Source organism: Aquila chrysaetos, chromosome 14, assembly GCF_900496995.4.
Source record: "Aquila chrysaetos chrysaetos chromosome 14, bAquChr1.4, whole genome shotgun sequence".
In the NCBI taxonomy this organism is placed as follows: Eukaryota; Metazoa; Chordata; class Aves; order Accipitriformes; family Accipitridae; genus Aquila; species Aquila chrysaetos.
The window spans coordinates 22,637,615-22,655,264 of record NC_044017.1 but is presented as its reverse complement, the minus strand read 5'-3'; the positions used below and the strand labels follow the sequence as shown (position 1 = coordinate 22,655,264).

The window sequence follows — 17,650 nt, the reverse complement described above, 5'->3', positions numbered from 1 at the left end:
AAACAAGAACACATGCTGTCTTATGCTGCTTCCTAAGGTCTGATCAAATCTCACCGAACCATGGTTCTGCATATTTGTTGTAGAAGCTAAGTTAATTTGACGTATCCTTTAGGCCACACACTGGGTGACTGGTGGCATAGTGTGCGAATCTAGATGTCCTGTGAAGTAGCCTAGTAAGTCAAAATACTTCATTGCTTTCACTGAAGGAATTTCCTTGCACACCTCCTTTAAGAACCTGCTGAAGGAAGGATCAAAACTGTTCCCTTAATCTTCTGTCCCAGTTGGTGACTACCAGTGGCCCTCAGTCTGTGTGCAGCAATGTCACTCACTGATTTTATGAATGCTTTTATAATAATTTTGATATTGGTTTTACCCAAAATATGTTGCCTGATACCCCTCAAGATAATGCTTTTTCATTTCTCATCGGTGACTTACAATCACACTGTCATCAATCAATGTAACAAAATCCTTTATCAGCTTTGTTGTCCATCTAGTAGATCTTCACCTATTAGCAGATGTATGGTTCTAATTCCCCAGGTGGACTGCACTTCCTGTTATCAATTTTATTGTTTCTTTTTTCAAGGTTGTCTCATTCTTCCCAGGAGACATTAAGGTGCTCCTATTGCTTTGTACCTCTCATGACTTTGTCATCATAAAAATTGGTTGGCATCAACTATATCAGTGTCATCAAGCAAGGCATTAAAGATTAGCCACAAAATTAATCCATTGAGTACTCCACTAGTAATCTCTATATCACATGATGTGCTGGTTTTGGTTGTGGTAGAGTTAATTTTCTTCATAGTAGCTGGTATGGGGCTGTGTTTTGGATTTGTGCTGAAAACAGTGTTGATAATCCAGAGATGTTTTCGTTACTGCTGAGCAGTGTTTACCCAGAGCCAAGGTCTTTGCTGCTTCTCCCCCCACCCCGCCAGCGAGCAGGCTGGGGGGGCACAAGGAGTTGGGAGAGGACACAGCCGGGACAGCTGACCCCAACTGACCCAAGGGATATCCCACACCACACGACGTCATGCTCAGCATCTGGAGGCAGGGTGATGTTCAGAGTGATGGCGTTTGTCTTCTCAAGTCACTGTTAGGTGTGATGGAGCTCTGCTTTCCTGGAGATGGCTGAACGTCTGCCTGCCCATGGGAAGTGGTGAATTAATTCCTTATTTTGCTTTGCTTGCATGCCCGGCTTTTGCTTTACTTATTAAACTGTCTTTATCTGAACCCACGAGTTTTCTCACTTTCACTCTTCTGATTCTCTCCCCCATCCCACTGCAGGGGAGTGAGTGAGCAGGTGTGTGGGGCTTAGTTGCCAGCTGGGGTTAAACCACAACACACGATAATTCTTTATTCAACTTACAATTCTTATACTAACCACCATCTTAAGTGAAAATTTCCCATGGGGTATCTTATCAAGTGTTGTACAAAAGTCAAGATATATTAGATCTACCACAACTCTCTTGTCTATAAAAGCAGTTATTTTGTTAAAGAAAATAGTGTATCAGTCTGACACAATCTGGTTTTGCTAATCCCCTGTTTCCATTTATCCTTTTTCCATTCACCTTAATTTTATTTAATTATTGCTTCCTTCATAATTTGTTCCACTGACTATGGCATCCCATTGAGGTCAGACTGATGGTTCTATAGTTGTCCAGTTTGATTTTTCAACCTGTTGTTAATTATAGTCATTGTAGTCTACTCCTGTAATTTGAAAGGTTGTGTTGAGTGTAAATGGCAAGCTTTTAGTAGCAGTGGACTGCAGGGGTGGCCTCTGTGAGAAGAGACAAGGGTCTGCACTGTACTGGACACAATCGGTCCCAGGTGCCTCCAAGAGACCTGTCACAGAACACAGCTGAGAACATCAAGAAAGGTGGTTGTACCTCTGTGAAAACATATTTAAGAAAGGGCAAAAAACATTAGAAAGAGAGAAGAGGAGGGAACAGCAGAGGAAATGAGGGAATAACAAGGTCAGAGGAGGTACTCCATGGCAGAGTAACTACACACCTGAAGGGACTATGGCCCTGGAGGACCTGTGCTGGACCATATGAAAAGGATGAGAAACAAGGAGCAGCAGAGAGAAACCACAATGTACTGACCCTGATCTCCTGCACTATTCGTTGTCTCACTGAACATACCAAGTGTAACCTGTGGTGATAACAAGACAGAACAACAAGCGTCTGAAATGAAATACTGAAGTGGTAAACAGAAAAGGGGGGAGAAGGGGAGGAATTTGGAGTGAAATTGATCCTGGGAAAGGGAGAGGAGAGGTGTTCTAATATTTGTCAACTTTGTTTCTATGGTCTGAACAGTAATGGAGTCTGACAACAACTTATTAACAAAGGTTTACTGAGGCAGTTAGAAAGATGAGCAACAACACACCCTTATGGCAACTCACCCAATCAGTGACAGTGAACACAGGATCATCAGTGATGCTATGGCTCTGGCGGACAGCCGGGAACACTTGATGTCCATGTCATCTGGCAGCAACAGCCAACTGTGCAAATGACTTTTGAATGCAGGTCACAGTCACGCCACCCCTTGGTTCCACCGGTGGTAGTGTCATCTGAGAGACTCACACTTTACATGGATAATGTGGGCAGCATCCTGCCTACAGTGCTGATGTCGGTCAGGGTGTCAGTTTCCCAAGACCTAAATCAGTAATTAAATATTTATGCTAATTGTCAATAAATTAAGTTAAATTCCCCAAGCTGCCTACGATAGTGTTTGACAAGTCGTATCCCTGTCTTTATTTAAACCCACAAGTATTCCCACTCTTGTTCTTGCCTATTTTCTCCCTCCATCCCACCGGGGCAGAGAGGTGAACAAGTGGCTGGGTGGGTGCTTGGCTGCTAGCTGGGACCAACCTACCACACAGGTTTATAAGAATATTGGCTATCAGGTCAACTGTTAAACCTATTTGTTCTTTTCAGAACCTGTGAGACAGATCTGATAACTACAGAAATTTTTAGGAAAAAAGCTAGTAAGGTGACAAATACTGACCTAAGTGAAATATTGATAAAATGCTCACTGAAAAGAGACATGAAATCAAACATTAAAATAATATGAAACTAAAAATGAATTGGTGTGCAACTATGCAGATTGATTCATGCAGAAGTTATTGAAAAGATATGCCATAGAGTACACATAACAACAGTTAATATTAGGGTGTTTTGTTTGTTGGCTTGCTTTTTATTTCAGTTTCTTAAATGAATAGGGGCTTTACAAAAAATGCAAATATTTGAATACAATCTGGATACATGAACACACACTATTTTTCTTCACATTAAGAAAACCACATAAGCAAATGCGTTAAAGCTCAACTTGGCAAAGAAAGAGATAGGTTAGGGAATGTGCAAATAATATTTACTGGAGGGACAAGATATTTTTGGAAAAACATCTGCTAAGTGCATGAAAAAAGTAGTTTGGGACTCTCTTCAACATGATCCCAACAGCATGATTTTGTTGACTTACAAGGTACTGTCGGGATTACACAAATATTTCTTTAATTTATTTTCCCACTTTGCATATTCCCTCTAAGCTCATTAATTGCCCTAGGAAGGCAGTGTAATAGAGACTTCACTTGTTTTCAAGAGCACATGTGTTTAGACAGATGCTGAACTTCGAAACAAAAGTAAAATGCCTTCCAGTGAAAATTCTGATAGATCTTAAAGCCTGAAGGAATCATCTTAGACTTCCACAGAGAACAACACTCCCCTTCCTTCTACAGAAGACCAAAACAAGATTTAATGACACATGCAGTTTCATCCAGCAGGGCAGCTGCTATGGTTAACAACCAGAAAAGAGAGGCTGGAATGGCAATTGTGTCTAGACTTAATTTTGATGTGAACTATGGATTTGTTTTTAGGTCCTGCTCTCCTAAGAATTAAATCTAACACCTCACTGAGGCACATGTGGCTCCCATATGAAAGCATACTGGTTTTGGCTGGGAGGGAATTAGTTTTTTCATAGCAGCCCCTATTGTGCTATGTTTTGCATTTGTGATCAAAATGGTGTTGATAACATACCAATGGTTTAGCTATTTTTGAGCAGTGCTTACACAGTGTCAAAGCTTTCTCTGTTTCTCACTCTGCCCCCAGTCAGTAGGTTGGGAGAGGACAGGAGTCTAGGAGGGAATGCAGCTGGGACAGCTGACCCAAATTGACCAAAAGGATGTTCCATACTGTATAATGTCATGCTTATCAATAAAACTGGGGGGGACAGTTGGCCAAGAGTTGACATTGCTCAAGGACTGGCTGGGCATCAGGTTAACTGGTGAACGATTGCTTTTACATCACTTGTTTTTCTTTGCTTTGTTTTGCTGGCGTTTTGTGGTTGTTGTTTTTCTGTTTTGGTTTGGTTTTCTTTTACTTATTAAACCGTCTTTTTCTTAACCCATGAGTTTTCTCACTTCTGCTCTTCCAGTTCTCTCCCCCATCACACTGCAGGGAGTGAGTGAGCAGCTGTGAGGGGCTTAGCTGCCTATTGGTGTTAGCCCACAACAGACATGAACTCCCAAACTCCTTTAGTCCAAAACTATGAAATGCAGTAAAGTGATGATGCATACCCAGGTTTAGGCTTGTCCAGACATGGAGCATGGCTTGGCTTGGTCGGGCATCTCTAGCTGGGAATTACACATGCTGCAGAATGGGGTACTCATTCAGCAGTGTTGACATCTGCTATCTCATAATGGTAGAGATAAAGTAGCATCATGATAATTTTTTTCCCCAAATAGTCAGACTGCTTATTCAACATCATGTAGAAGGTTGTCCTTGTACACCAAGCTCTATCATCTAGAAAAATAAATTACTTGTTACCGAGTGTATTAGAAACAACAAACGTAAGACAAAAATTCAAAAGGGAAAAGTGAAGGGCTGACATGCCCTCTGTCTTTGCCAGAGGAATTATTTGCAGACTCAGTAAGTCCTTTCCTTTCTATTATTATAATTGACAATCATGTTAAAAATTCTGCTAAAAATGCCAATAATTGTTGAGCATGTATGTGAAGTTGTATGCAACATTTCACTATTAAATCATATTGACAGAAAGCCATCTGGCTAAAATTACACCAAATCATAGATTATGATTTTCTGAAGTCTGAAGTTTAGAATAAAAAGCACTTTCATTTTACTTTTGCCTCATAGATTCTGTGATACTTCATCGTAAGTCAGACAGACAACTATTAAAAACAATTTCAGTTTTGTTTTTCTTATGGTTACTTTATAATAACAATATTCAACTTGTAAAAAGTTCACTACTTTATGTTAATTACATACTTATAGAATTAGCAAGCAATATCTTCTGGGTTCTGGCTTGTGAAATACAATCTATACTTCCTTCATTATATAGGATAATGAAACAAAGAAACAAATTATTATCCTTTCCTAATTTGAAAAATCCTATTGTCAAAAAAGGCTGTCATAAGACATTACCAAAAGATCAAAGCAATTTAGACAAGGTATAGGAAGTGTAAAATAGAGGTTAATAGAGGTTAATGTTCCCCTATTTAGTCCATTATCTCGATTGCTGATGTTCAATCATTTATTCCTAGTTAATGAATAAACAACATCTTCTAATCCCAAGGGCTCAGATAGGAAATCATCCATGCATGCTAGGTATATCAAAGTGGACAAATGTACACAGGTGAATAGCATGTAAGAATTAGCCCAATGCTATATACAGTACCATTCTAATTCCTCTCTAGCAAATACAAAAGAATGATGACAGTCTTTTTGCTATAGCTAAGGATTCATCTTACTTTCTCTGGTAAAAGTTACACAGCCTTGACAGATACGCTTGAGGTGTAGCTGAAAGTTATTTCCCAGTCCTTCTCGTTACCAAATAAATCTGCTTCTCAGCTACACTGGGAAAAGAGGACAACAAGGCTTGCTTTCGAATAGCTAAACCAGGAAAATACTGAGTATGACAGACAGAAAAGCCAGCAAAATCATAGTCATGAGTGGGAGAGAAAAGGGTCCTGGCAGTGTCTTTGGCTTTATGCTCCATCAAAAAAGGTTCAGTGGCAGCAACAGAGCTGCTTCCCAAATGCTATCTTCTGTTGTTAATGGCAAAACCAAGTGTGCTTCTTCATCAGGAGAATAAAATGGTGGTTGTTTCTCTGTTTCCCCATTGTTAACAGAGGAGAAGATTCAATATTTTACTAACAATAGGTAAGGGGCTGGGAAGCTTAAAGATGGATACATTTCCCTTTTGAGTTCATTTGCCAGGTAGAAACCAGATAACCTTCCTCCCTGCATTGTCTTAAAGATAGGCACACATTTTCAGTGTTTGCAGGGCATTTCTGGATGCAGGAACACAGGCTGTAAAGCCTTCTTACATCATTACTGAGACTGCAAGTATGATCATTCCAGAATAAAATTCTGTAGCTACTCTGTGATGTGCACAATGAAAGTTCTTCTAGAGTAACAGGGATTCATAGCTGAAAGAGCTGGCACATCCTCTTGCCATCTTTCTTTCAGCTTAACATGGGATTGCACCACCTTCCTTCAAGGGGAATGAAGATGAAAGGTAGCACCAGATTTGTGAAGTCTCTGTGAAGTTGTCTATCTTAGAAAGAGGAAATATGTAAAGAAGGAATTTAATGAGAATTTCACACTCTCTCCTGAAATTTTCTATGAAAAATACACAGAGGAAAGTTTTGAGATGACAGACTTTATTTTACCCTATTTATTACTTACAAAACAGTTTTATTACTCCGATCTGGAGGAATATACCTTTATTTAATGATAGAGAATGTTTTATTAGATAACATAGTCTCTTCCTTTATTTGATGTCTTTTATTGATGTACACTGCTCCGTAGGTGTCAAAAGCATATTTAACATAACACAGTGTACTATTTTACTCCATTTCTTTATCCTTAAAATGTAAGTATTGATTAAATAGGCAATACCTCAAATCTTTGGCATTTGAAAACTAACACTACACATTAAATATTCTTTAACAAAATGGCAGATGATAATTGCATAACTTTAGGACAGTTAGTCTGACATCTAGTATTGGTACATTAATGGAATACTCATACATGACTAAACTGATAAAGAATTAAAAGAATATAATTAGTCCCTGCCAATTTGATTTAACAGAATGTAGGCCTTGCCAAAAAACTTGAATTAATTCTTCAAGCAGGTTGGAACGTTGGATGATAAAGGTACATTATTCTTTTATTTGAGAAGTGCTAAACAATACTTCTTTCAAAAAAATAAAATTGTAGAATAAGGGTAATGCCTACATTAAAAGAATTGAGAAATGTATAAGTGAGTTACCAGAAGAAGTGACTATCCATGTAAATCACCATCATGTGGTGATGTTTCTAATAGTATTCCTCTGAGACTGATACCGTGGTTAATACTATATACTAACACATAATATATAATACATTGTATATATGTTATGTTACATTAATATATTATGACTATATAGATATTTAATATTCATACAATATATTCAATGTGTTATATATATACAAAATATATACTGTGATCAAAACTTTAATCACTAGCCTGAATATAAAAACAAAATCTCTGGAGGTAACATTTTCATATGACACAAATGTCAGCAAATAGTGATCAGAATGTGGCAGTTATACTGGGGATCCAGATCCCCAATATTAACCTATATACTGTTATATAACATGCTGTAGAAACAGCACTGTTAGCACATAATTATAGACTTCATAACTTGACAGAACAAGTCAAGTTTCTCCTGTTTCTCAGTATTTCTGAGAAAGTGTTAAGGATCATAGTGGCCATACACCTGTACATCTCTGTATAACATTCTGCAACTATGATGTAGTAAAAAAAAAAGATTACTGTAATCCTGGGCATTATAAATGGAGTGAGTACAGAGTAGGAACTTGGGAGTGTGGAAGGAACTTTTTCTTTCATATAGCATTATTTTTAGTACTGAAATATTGCTTAGTCTTCTAACAACCACCTTTTTTAGAGCTGTTAAAATAGAAAAGGTTAAAAAAATTCACAGAATTGTTTGAAAACAGATGACAATGAAAGACTCAGTGGATATCTGTATTAATTTTGGATGGTACTCTGAGTGTCTTCAAGGTGTCCTGCTTACTCTCCTTACCGAAAGCAACTCTGGAAGTTCAGCCAAGCACTGTTCTCTGAATTTGGCACATGGGACATTGTATGACTGTGCATATCGTGTGGAGTAGATCTGGGCAAGAAAACAAGTATACCTTGCTCTGTACAACTCAGAGGAAGCTTTTTCAGAGAAGTATAGCTAAAAAGCCTATCCAGCATATGAAAAGAAGACTGAGAAATTACTTGATTACTGCTTATGTATTCCTTAGAAGAAAAGCACTAATTAATAAAGGTCTCTTTAGCTTAGAAGAGAAAGGAAAATCAAGTAAAAATCAATGGAAGCTGAAGCCAGGCAAATTCAATTTGCGCATAAGGCACAAATATCAAAGAGTGAGGGTAATTAACCACTGGAAAAAGATTATTTCAGTCTAGTTAAATACAATACATTTTTAGTCAGACGCAATTATTGACTTTGATGCAATCTTAACTTTGGTATCACTGCATAAAAAGTAAAAATGTGATCTGTAATACACAGCAGGAGAGAGTAGCTTGATCTGATGGTGCTTGTTAACCTTTTATACCATGATTTCATCTTTCAGTAATCTCAACTGATAACAGATTTTATCTGACCATTATTCACTGCTAAAATGAAAAATTTAACAGAAGCACAGGATGTTTTCAGTTCATTTTACTTTGTTTTTATTCTTTTTGGGTCTTATAAATTTTCTGATAGGCTTTACAGAAATGTACTCAGAAGATGTTCACAATAACACTTGTGGAAAAAATCCTACGTATTTGTTAGTATTTTCTTTAGAAAATCCATTTATCCATTCATGAGGGATTTATAATTCAGCTGATATAAACCTTATAATGATTCTGATTTTAAATAGCTTAAATTGTTTTCCCTGGTTTTAGCATCAGGACAGTCAACATATTTTGCATCATGTTCCAGCTTAAATGTATCATTGTTTACAATTCTCATTTCATAAGTACATATCTTGTTTAAATGAATTTAGATTCTGTGATGTTTATAGAGCTACATGCATTGAAACTGTGATCCTCAGTTCATCCAGAAAGGAAGGAGAAAATAGATGTTGGTCATACAAGATCCCCTGCACTACATTTGCCAATAGGATAGAATAGGACATGGGAGAAATTGAGAAACTATACTTGATAGTCAGCTTAAAAGTCAGATTTATGTGGTTAAACTCACTGCTAGCCATGTTCTCTCTCTTAAGTCTCTTTTTTTCAGCTTAATTAACATTTCTTTTTCACTGATGCTATATCATACGGGACACTATTGCAAGGATACACGCACCCAGACTTACCAAACCTGATTCCTGGTGACCACTGGGAGAAATTAACTTGTGTCCTCTCTTGTGAAATGGTTATCTGAATTAAAACAGAGAATTATTTAGAAACTTACAGACACAAATTTTCTTAGTAGTAATTAATCCTTTAAAACTCTTAAGAAAGTCACAATAAAAAATAATCTGAAACATAATCTGACCAATATATGTTTTAATAATAATTTTCTTTCATGTGAATGAAAGAATGGCAGCCCCTATTTTATTACCTGTAATCAGTAGATATTGTTTATATCAATTTTAAAGGCTTGTCATATTCATAGAGCCTTGAAGGCTTTATGATTTATAATAATTTGTCTTTTTCAGAATTCAGCATGTTATATAGTGTCATGGTTTAACCCCAGCCAGCAGCTAAGCCCCACACAGCCGCTCACTCACTCCCCCGCAGTGGGATGGGGGAGAGAATCAGAAGAGTGAAAGTGCAAAAACTCGTGGGTTCAGATAAAGACAGTTTAATAGGTAAAGCAAAAGCCACGCACGCTGTCCCGATCCAATGTCGGGAAAGGTTTCGATATGATCCCAAGAGCGAGATTAAGACACAAACGAGGTCAAATGCCGTATAGTCAAAAGAGTTTTTATTATCAAAAGTATCAAAAGCGGAAAATGGTAGCGATAGGATAGAATGGAAGAAAAGGTAGAAATTAAGCAAGCAGTCGGGATAGAGTTGCAAGGATAGTCACCACCATGGATCCAGCGGCGTCCCGTCGGTCCTCAGGCAAGTAGTCGGTGGTGAGAGTTGCAAGGATGGTCACCAGCACGGATCCAGCGGCGTCCCGTTGGTCCTCAGGCCAGCAGTCGGTCAAGGAAGGTCACCAGCACGGGTCCAGCGGCGTCCCGTCGGTCCTCAGGCCAGCAGTCGGTGGTGCGAGTTGCAAGGATGGTCACCAGCACGGATCCAGCGGCGTCCCGTTGGTCCTCAATCTTCAATTCTTTGGTGAGGAAGAAAAGGCCCCCCCCACCGCTTGTTTCTAGGGGTTCTTTATAGGGCATATTTCGATGATGTCATGCGCTGCAGGTTTCATTCATCACACACGACCTTCGCGTGATCGATACCAGAAACTAATATCTTATCAGTTCCAGCCCAGTTTCCTCCCCTGAATGCCTCAATGGCCTGGTAATCGTCCTTATGGACAGAGGAGTGTCCCGCTTAAACCGGCCATCTTGGAGACAAAGGGCTCTGGATGAGCAGTTCACAGTTCCTTGATGACAGCCCAGTCCCTCATACCTCACAATCTTTGAGGCAAATGGTTTGAGATAACAATTCAGCCTCTTACACCACCCCGTGGCTCAAAGATTGTTTCAGGACCCATGGTGGTTTTGAGAAAAGATAGCTATATAGAAAAGCCAGAAAAGAGCATTTTATACAATCTGTATTACCGACCGTGTGGTTCGGTGCACAGCGCGAATTTGTTTAACACCGTCAGGCGAAATAGTAGTTATAAATTGCATATTAGTTACAACACGTTGAATTAATTGTATAAAGCATGGAATGACACATGGTAAAAAGAATAACATGGCAAAGCCACACAACAAGTAAAATAGGATTCGCTTAACCCATGGACCTCCAGGGAGCCAGGAAAACATATCTATGTCCCAGCTTTTCCATGTCTGGACAGGAACATGGGCCAGCTTTCGTATTCCCGCAGTAATTTGTTTAACAATTTTCCCGCTGTCATCAATTTTTAAACAACAGTTAGAATCATTTAGTTTACCACAAACACCTCCTTCCTCGGCTAGCAGGTAATCGAGAACCATGCGATGTTGTAATATTGCTGTTCGCATTTGTGTAGCTTGATCCGCCAATAGATCAAGGGCACGGGCTGTCTCGTTAGTAATGATCTCTAGGACAGCTTGTAACCGGATGATGCGATTTAGGTTATAGATAGGTTCTCGAGCACCGCTAACCCACTCATTGGGGTTCCAGGTGGCAGGTCCATAATGTTGTATGATACGTTGAGGCGTCCACTTGTCTTTGCCCCAGGTTTGACCACTCCCACCTGCTATAGAGGTATCAATGGATCGTCGATATCGATTGAGATCATCATATACTTTAACACCCAGTCCATCCCCTTCATCGTCTGGGAGCAGGAAAAACAAAGGGTGAATTACCCCCACATAACACACTCCAGTCCAATTTGTTGGTAGCAGTTTGTAGGCCCGTTGGCCACACACCCAATAGTGACCCTTTAAGGCTCGTGCACCATTTTCAAACAAACCAGTAGGTGTCTGTGGTGATTGGAAATATGTTGAATTACCTACTCCCAGAGGATGATCTGATGGACCGTTCATCAACAACCTGTCCACAGTTTTTCCCACCCCCTCTGTGGTGTCCCAGCAGATAGGAAGCCCATCCGGACCTATACTCAAATGTCTCTTACAGTAGTCTTTATTATCACTTGACCACTAAATTTGAGTCCCATCAGGGAGATGAGAATATGTTTTATCAGTGAGTCTGCATTTCCAGGCACCAGAATCATGGTGCCAAAAGCAGGTAACATTAAGGTTATTAGACTGATTAGTGGAAGACCAAAAATGGGAAAACTGTTTCCTGTGTCCTGTTTGATTCACCCAGGCCCATCCAGACCAGCGGGGCACAAAATTTGGAGAACTAGAACTCAAAAGGCGACAATATGCCTGGTCGCCCCCCTCTGGCAGTGATATAGCTGCCCTATGGTTTGAACAATCAATTGGTCTACAACCATCAGTGAGGCAATGGTTGTCATAAGTATAGGTCCAGTTGCACTTGCTATTTCCCACGGGAATACCATCTTTCTGTGTTCGGTTCAGACAATATTCACCTTGGACTGGGTATTGTATTGTCCAGGGCTGCATGTCTTCACTCCAGTAAGAATCATTTTTGACCTCACTGTAATTACTCACTAACCATTTTGGGGAAATAGGGACAGCAGTCCATGGCCAGCTTTCCAAACCTAAGGGCCCACCACATACCCAACAATTAGTCAGATTAAAAGTGTTGGCCACTTGCTGGCCTAGAGCCACAAATTCATTTTGCCACTCCAAGCCGAAAAGAGGGGCACAGGAGTTTCCCCAGATATTAAAGGCGGTAACAATAGTTAACAAAAACAACATCTGTGGTGGTATAATGAACATTCTGTGAATATTAACAAAGCAATCACCGACAAAACTACACAAACAAGTAACAGCTTCACGTATTTCCTTGGGTCCGCTCCAGAGTCTTCACCTGAGAGAGAAAAGAAAAAAAAACAGACTCGGTTCGTTTTAAGGAACCGGAAGTAAATTGTTATTAGAAGGATGGAATAATCCACCTGGTATTGATTTTATGTTCCTTTCCATAAGCATCTTTTGCTTTCCAAGCATATTTATTCATTGGTGTTTCCAGTACCAGAGGTACGGTTCCCACCGTGGGGAGTTCAACTAAGACTGGTTGGCCCGGAAAGTGTGATGGATTTCTGGGATGATCCGGGTCATCTGGAGCTGGCATAATGGTTGGGGTCTTTGGGCAAAACGCTGTAATTTTCGGGCACCCATTCATTCCCCAACGACTGTTAACAGTAGTCACTGCATCCCGTAGCCGTTCAGCCCATCTAGGCTTATGTGGCTTGAGGAAGCGTTTCAGCAATCCATTTGTTCTTTCCACAATTCCATTTGCCTGTGGATAATACGGAGTATGGCGTACCCACGAGATCCCTTCCTGGGTTGCCCAATCTTGGACTATGTTAGCAGTAAAGTGGGAACCATTGTCTGACTGAATTGAGTGAGGTTTGGGGAAAGTGCCAAACCACTCTTTCAAAGCTTTCACTGTGTTTTCCCCAGTGGCTCTGGTAAAGGCTTCGGCCTGGACTAATCCTGACACTATCTCTACTCCAACTAACACATAATGCTTTCCTTCTGATTTTCGGAAGGGGCCAATGTAGTCCACTTGCCAAGCCTCCCACAACCCTTTCCCCTCCCTTAGGTGTAGGGGGTCACCTTCCAGGGGGTGTCTTTCCAAGCGGGTACGACATTGTTCACAGGCAGACACACAAGTTTTACATTCTTCCCTGGTAACTGGCCAACCTCGAGCTTGGGCCTCACAATAGAGATCTTTGATCCCCGAATGTTTCCTTTTTACATGTAGCCATTCTAACAATCGCTCCCAGTCTTCTGCTATTGGGGTGTTCTGGAGGGGAGCTAATCGGGCCAATTCATCAGCTTTGCCATTCCACTGGCTAACAGGGGTGCTATCCTGTTGATGGGAAGCTACCCAGGCTACTGCAAATTTTCCTTGTCTAGCAATGGTTAGAATATCTTGCCACTTTTCTTTCTGCCATACAGGTATCCTATTGACTTCCCACCCATTTTGTTCCCAGAATGGAAGCCATTCAGTACAGCCTTTAAATACAGCATAGGAATCAGTATAGATATAGACAGGAGAGGTAGATTGAGTTTCATGCTGGAAAACACTCCATACTGCAACTAATTCTCCTACTTGAGCACTACCCTCCCCTTCGGTGATTATTTGTTTGTCCTCATCTACGCGGAGCGCTACAGCTCGATATTTCCAAGTTTTTCCTTCTCGTTTAGAGGAAGCATCAGTAAACCAAACATTCTGCAACTGTTCAGAAAAGGGGGGGGCCACTTGTATTACAGGAGGAAGTTCAGGCGTTTCTCTATCTGGGCTTGTTTCCTCTTGAATGGTTAACATCTTTGTTGCCCCCTCAGACACAGTAAAAATGTCACAATAATGCTCTATCTGGGCATACCATTTTCGTACAGAGGCTCTCTGAGCCACCCCGTCAGGGGGCGGAGTTCCTGCTAAAACAGTCTTGGTTACTTTAAACGGGCCTCTAAGTACTATAGACTGCTGTCGAATAGTCCGTTCAGCCTCTCTCAAGGCTAGACTGACTACAAACAAACCTTTCTCCCAAGCAGTATATCTTTTTTCTGCATCCTTAAAACTGCGAGAATAGAACCCAATAGGTCGAGTGGGTCCTTTGGGGCCCTTTTGCCATAAATGTATTGATAACCCACTTTTGGCAAATCCCCATTCAATATGGACAGGGTCTGTGGGATGAATAGGACCAAGGGCTTGATGGGCAGTTGCTTCAAAAATTAGCAATTGCAATGCCTCTTCGTGGGGCCTGGTCCATTCCCACTGAGCCCCTTTTCGCAACAAGTCATATAGGGGTCTTGCAATAATTGAAAAATCAGGGATATGTTTCCTCCAAAACACAAGTAATCCTAGTACGTGCTGTAAATCCTTTTTTGACTCTGGCATTTTAATCTGATCCAATGAGGAAAGGGTGTCAGGGGGGATACATGTCATCCCTCCCTTCCACCAAATTCCTAAAAACTTTACTTCGCTTGAGGGTGTTTGTATTTTCTCTGGTGGAATTTTCAGCCCCAAGCTTTCCAAGTGGGAAATTATGTTATCTTGAGTTTTCCGAACCTTTTCTGTTTCATCCCCACCTACAAGAATGTCATCAATGTACTGATAAACACTGACCCCTTCCTCTGTCTGAATTACTTCTAGCTCCTGCGCTAATGCATGATGAGCCAGAGTGGGGGAATGCTTGTATCCTTGTGGGAGTCGGGTAAAAGTAAATTGCTGACCTTCCCAAGTAAATGCAAAGCGGTCTTGATCCTCTGTTTGCAGGGGGACCATAAAAAACATATCTTTAACATCCACTGTTGCCATAATCGGGTGGGCTCGTTCTTGGATTGTAGCTATAAGCTCAGCAATATTTGGTACCGCAGCTGTCAATGGACCAGTATTTGCATTAAGTCTGCGATAATCTACAGTTAATCTCCACTTGCCGTTAGGTTTTCGCACTGGCCACACCGGGGAGTTAAAAGGAGAATGGGTTGGAATCACAATACCCTGTCCCTTTAAGTCCTCTAACACAGGCGCTATTCCCTCTCTGGCCCCCAAGGGTATCGGGTAGGGCTTAACATTTGTAAGCTTTGAAGGGGGAAGCAGCGGCGCGGCTTTTAACAGCCGAATATCTATTGTGGGAGAGCCAAACGACCACTGTCTGCTTTGGTTATCAATCCAGGTTTTTCCTTTTAAAACATCGAGTCCTAAAAGGTTAAGTGGAAACTCCCCCACAACCATTGTCACTGTAGTGGCATTATCTTCTCCTGGCAAACGCAGGCTGATCATTGCTAATGCCTGTGGCTGAACAATGCCGAATGCATCTGCCACAAAAAGCCGCTGTTTGGAGGGTGTAATTCCGCAATTAGCAGCATCTTTAGTTTTAATAGCTGAAATCTGAGCTCCGGTATCTACCAAAAAGGTGACTGGGACTTGTCTTGGTCCCACAATGCCTGTAATTAGTAAATCACCCTGGCCGTTTTCAGTGAGCTGTCTAATATACATCCAACCTTCGCCCCCCCGCTCACCACTGGAAGGCGAAGGATCTAGTTTCCCGCCGGCTCTTGGGTGGCATTTGTTTCTGATAAATCAATCAGGGAAGGTGTGCTCAGGGTAGTATTCTCAAAATCCACTTTTCTGTTTACTGGTTTATCAGGCCACGCTGTTACCAATTTTTCCAATTTGTCTGTTGGCATCCCGTCCATTAAGCCACGCGGGATCCCCTTCTGGTATCCCCGCGCCCACAGTATATTACGTTTGTTCGGGATATCTCTCCCCCCCGGCGGTTTAGCAAGGGGTGTTCTCTTATCACTCCCAGGGCACGGAACTATTTTTACTTCAGTCCGCCTCAAGCCCCTGGAGTCTGTTTTGGTGGCTGGAGGGTTAACAGGACCATATTTGCGCCCGTAATTAATTAATTCCTGGGCCACTTCTCCCCAAGTCCAAATTTTCTTATCTGGGGGGCGGCGGTGCTGATCAGGCGTGAATCCTCCTGAAGCAGCCCCAACACTCTCGCCCTGGGGCATCGCCTGTATCTTTCCTTGTAATTGTATACCAATTGGTTTCAGGGAATCAGGGAGTCCCCGTATAAGGGGAGTCATTCGCTCAGGATCCACCAACATCATCATTGGGGACTCCTGCCTAGGCTCCAATTTTCGATCATACATCATCTGCAGACAAGCTGCCTTTTGCACACTCTCCACTAATTGATCAACAGTCCCCGTAATCGCGAGGGGATCTCCCCTCTCCAAGGGGTTCAAACCCCCCGCCCAATAGGCTGCCCGTTGGGTTAAAGACCAGGGGGCACGGTGATTCCCAGTAGTTAAAAACACTCCCGGTCCCCAATACCCTTCCGCCTCCTTTTCACTTAACAGAATCTGGTCCCCCCCCGACAATGATACTCTCCACACATACTCCGTTTCTGACTCCTTAGGGGTTCGGCCAAATTCCTTTTTTAGTTTTGCCAACTCAGTGGCAGTATAGGGGACCTCTTTAGTTGTAACTTGGGGGAACTGGTCTTGCTCATCATCATAAGTATATTCAGTTTTGACTAAAGGTCGCAATGAAGGCAGCTCTAACTTCTCCACTCTCTCTTTTGCTGCCTGCAGGTCCTTAAAGGGGTAGCCAATTTCTGATCTTGGAGGAATTTCCTCACGGACAGTACCTGCAAGGAGCTGCTCCTTAAGAGCAATTTGCAAATGTTTCACTTGGTTCTTTTCTGCTTCAAGTTGTGCTTTTAATCCCGCCACTTGTCCCATAAGGGACTGAACAAGATTTTGGAGGGATTCAATAATTTGAGATTCTGCAGTGAGGTGGCAATCCCTATCCTCCACTGCTGCGGCCAGACTGGCTCCGAGAACGGCACAGACAATTGCTTTTCCTTTCCCTGACCGCACTCTAGCATCTTTCTGTAAAGCGACCATCCGATCAACAACGCTCTGCAGATTATACCAATTTCCCTGAGCCCAGTCTATCCCAAGCACAGAGGGTCGCGCTTTATGTTTTTCTAAAAAATCAAACAAAGCTTCTTTCCCCAAACGGGCAATTTTGCTATCACCCATCTTATACAAAGCGGGGAAGCAGTCGTCTCAGGAAGGCAGCACGTAAAGTTTCAAACACCACAAGCCTGCCCCCCTTACGTTCCTGAGAGGTCTCACGTGTTAAAGTGGGGAAGCAGTCGTCTCAGGAAGGTAGCACGTAAAGTTTCAAACACCTTATAAAAAGCGGGGAAGCAGTCGTCTCAGGAAGGCAGCACGTAAAGTTTCAAACACCACAAGCCTGCCCCCCTTACGTTCCTGAGAGGTCTCGCGTATTAAAGCAGGGAAACAGTACGGCACTCTCGTCTCAAGGGATCCTGTCCGTGACGCCAATTTAAATGTCCCGATCCAAT

General features: G+C 41.6%; 1 protein-coding gene across 1 annotated transcript; it reads right to left on the bottom strand.

Moving 5' to 3' along the window:
- Positions 1-15,806: 15,806 nt before the first annotated feature.
- LOC115350546 lies at positions 15,807-17,321 on the bottom strand. The gene has a single exon (XM_030036237.2). It carries the CDS (start codon positions 17,319-17,321, stop codon positions 15,807-15,809), a length of 1,515 nt encoding a protein of 504 aa, XP_029892097.1.
- Positions 17,322-17,650: the final 329 nt, after the last annotated feature.

What these genes read in the sequence shown, in the direction of transcription:
- LOC115350546 (XM_030036237.2), bottom strand. Translation starts at nt 17,321, where the DNA reads ATGGGTGATAGCAAAATTGCCCGTTTGGGGAAAGAAGCTTTGTTTGAT.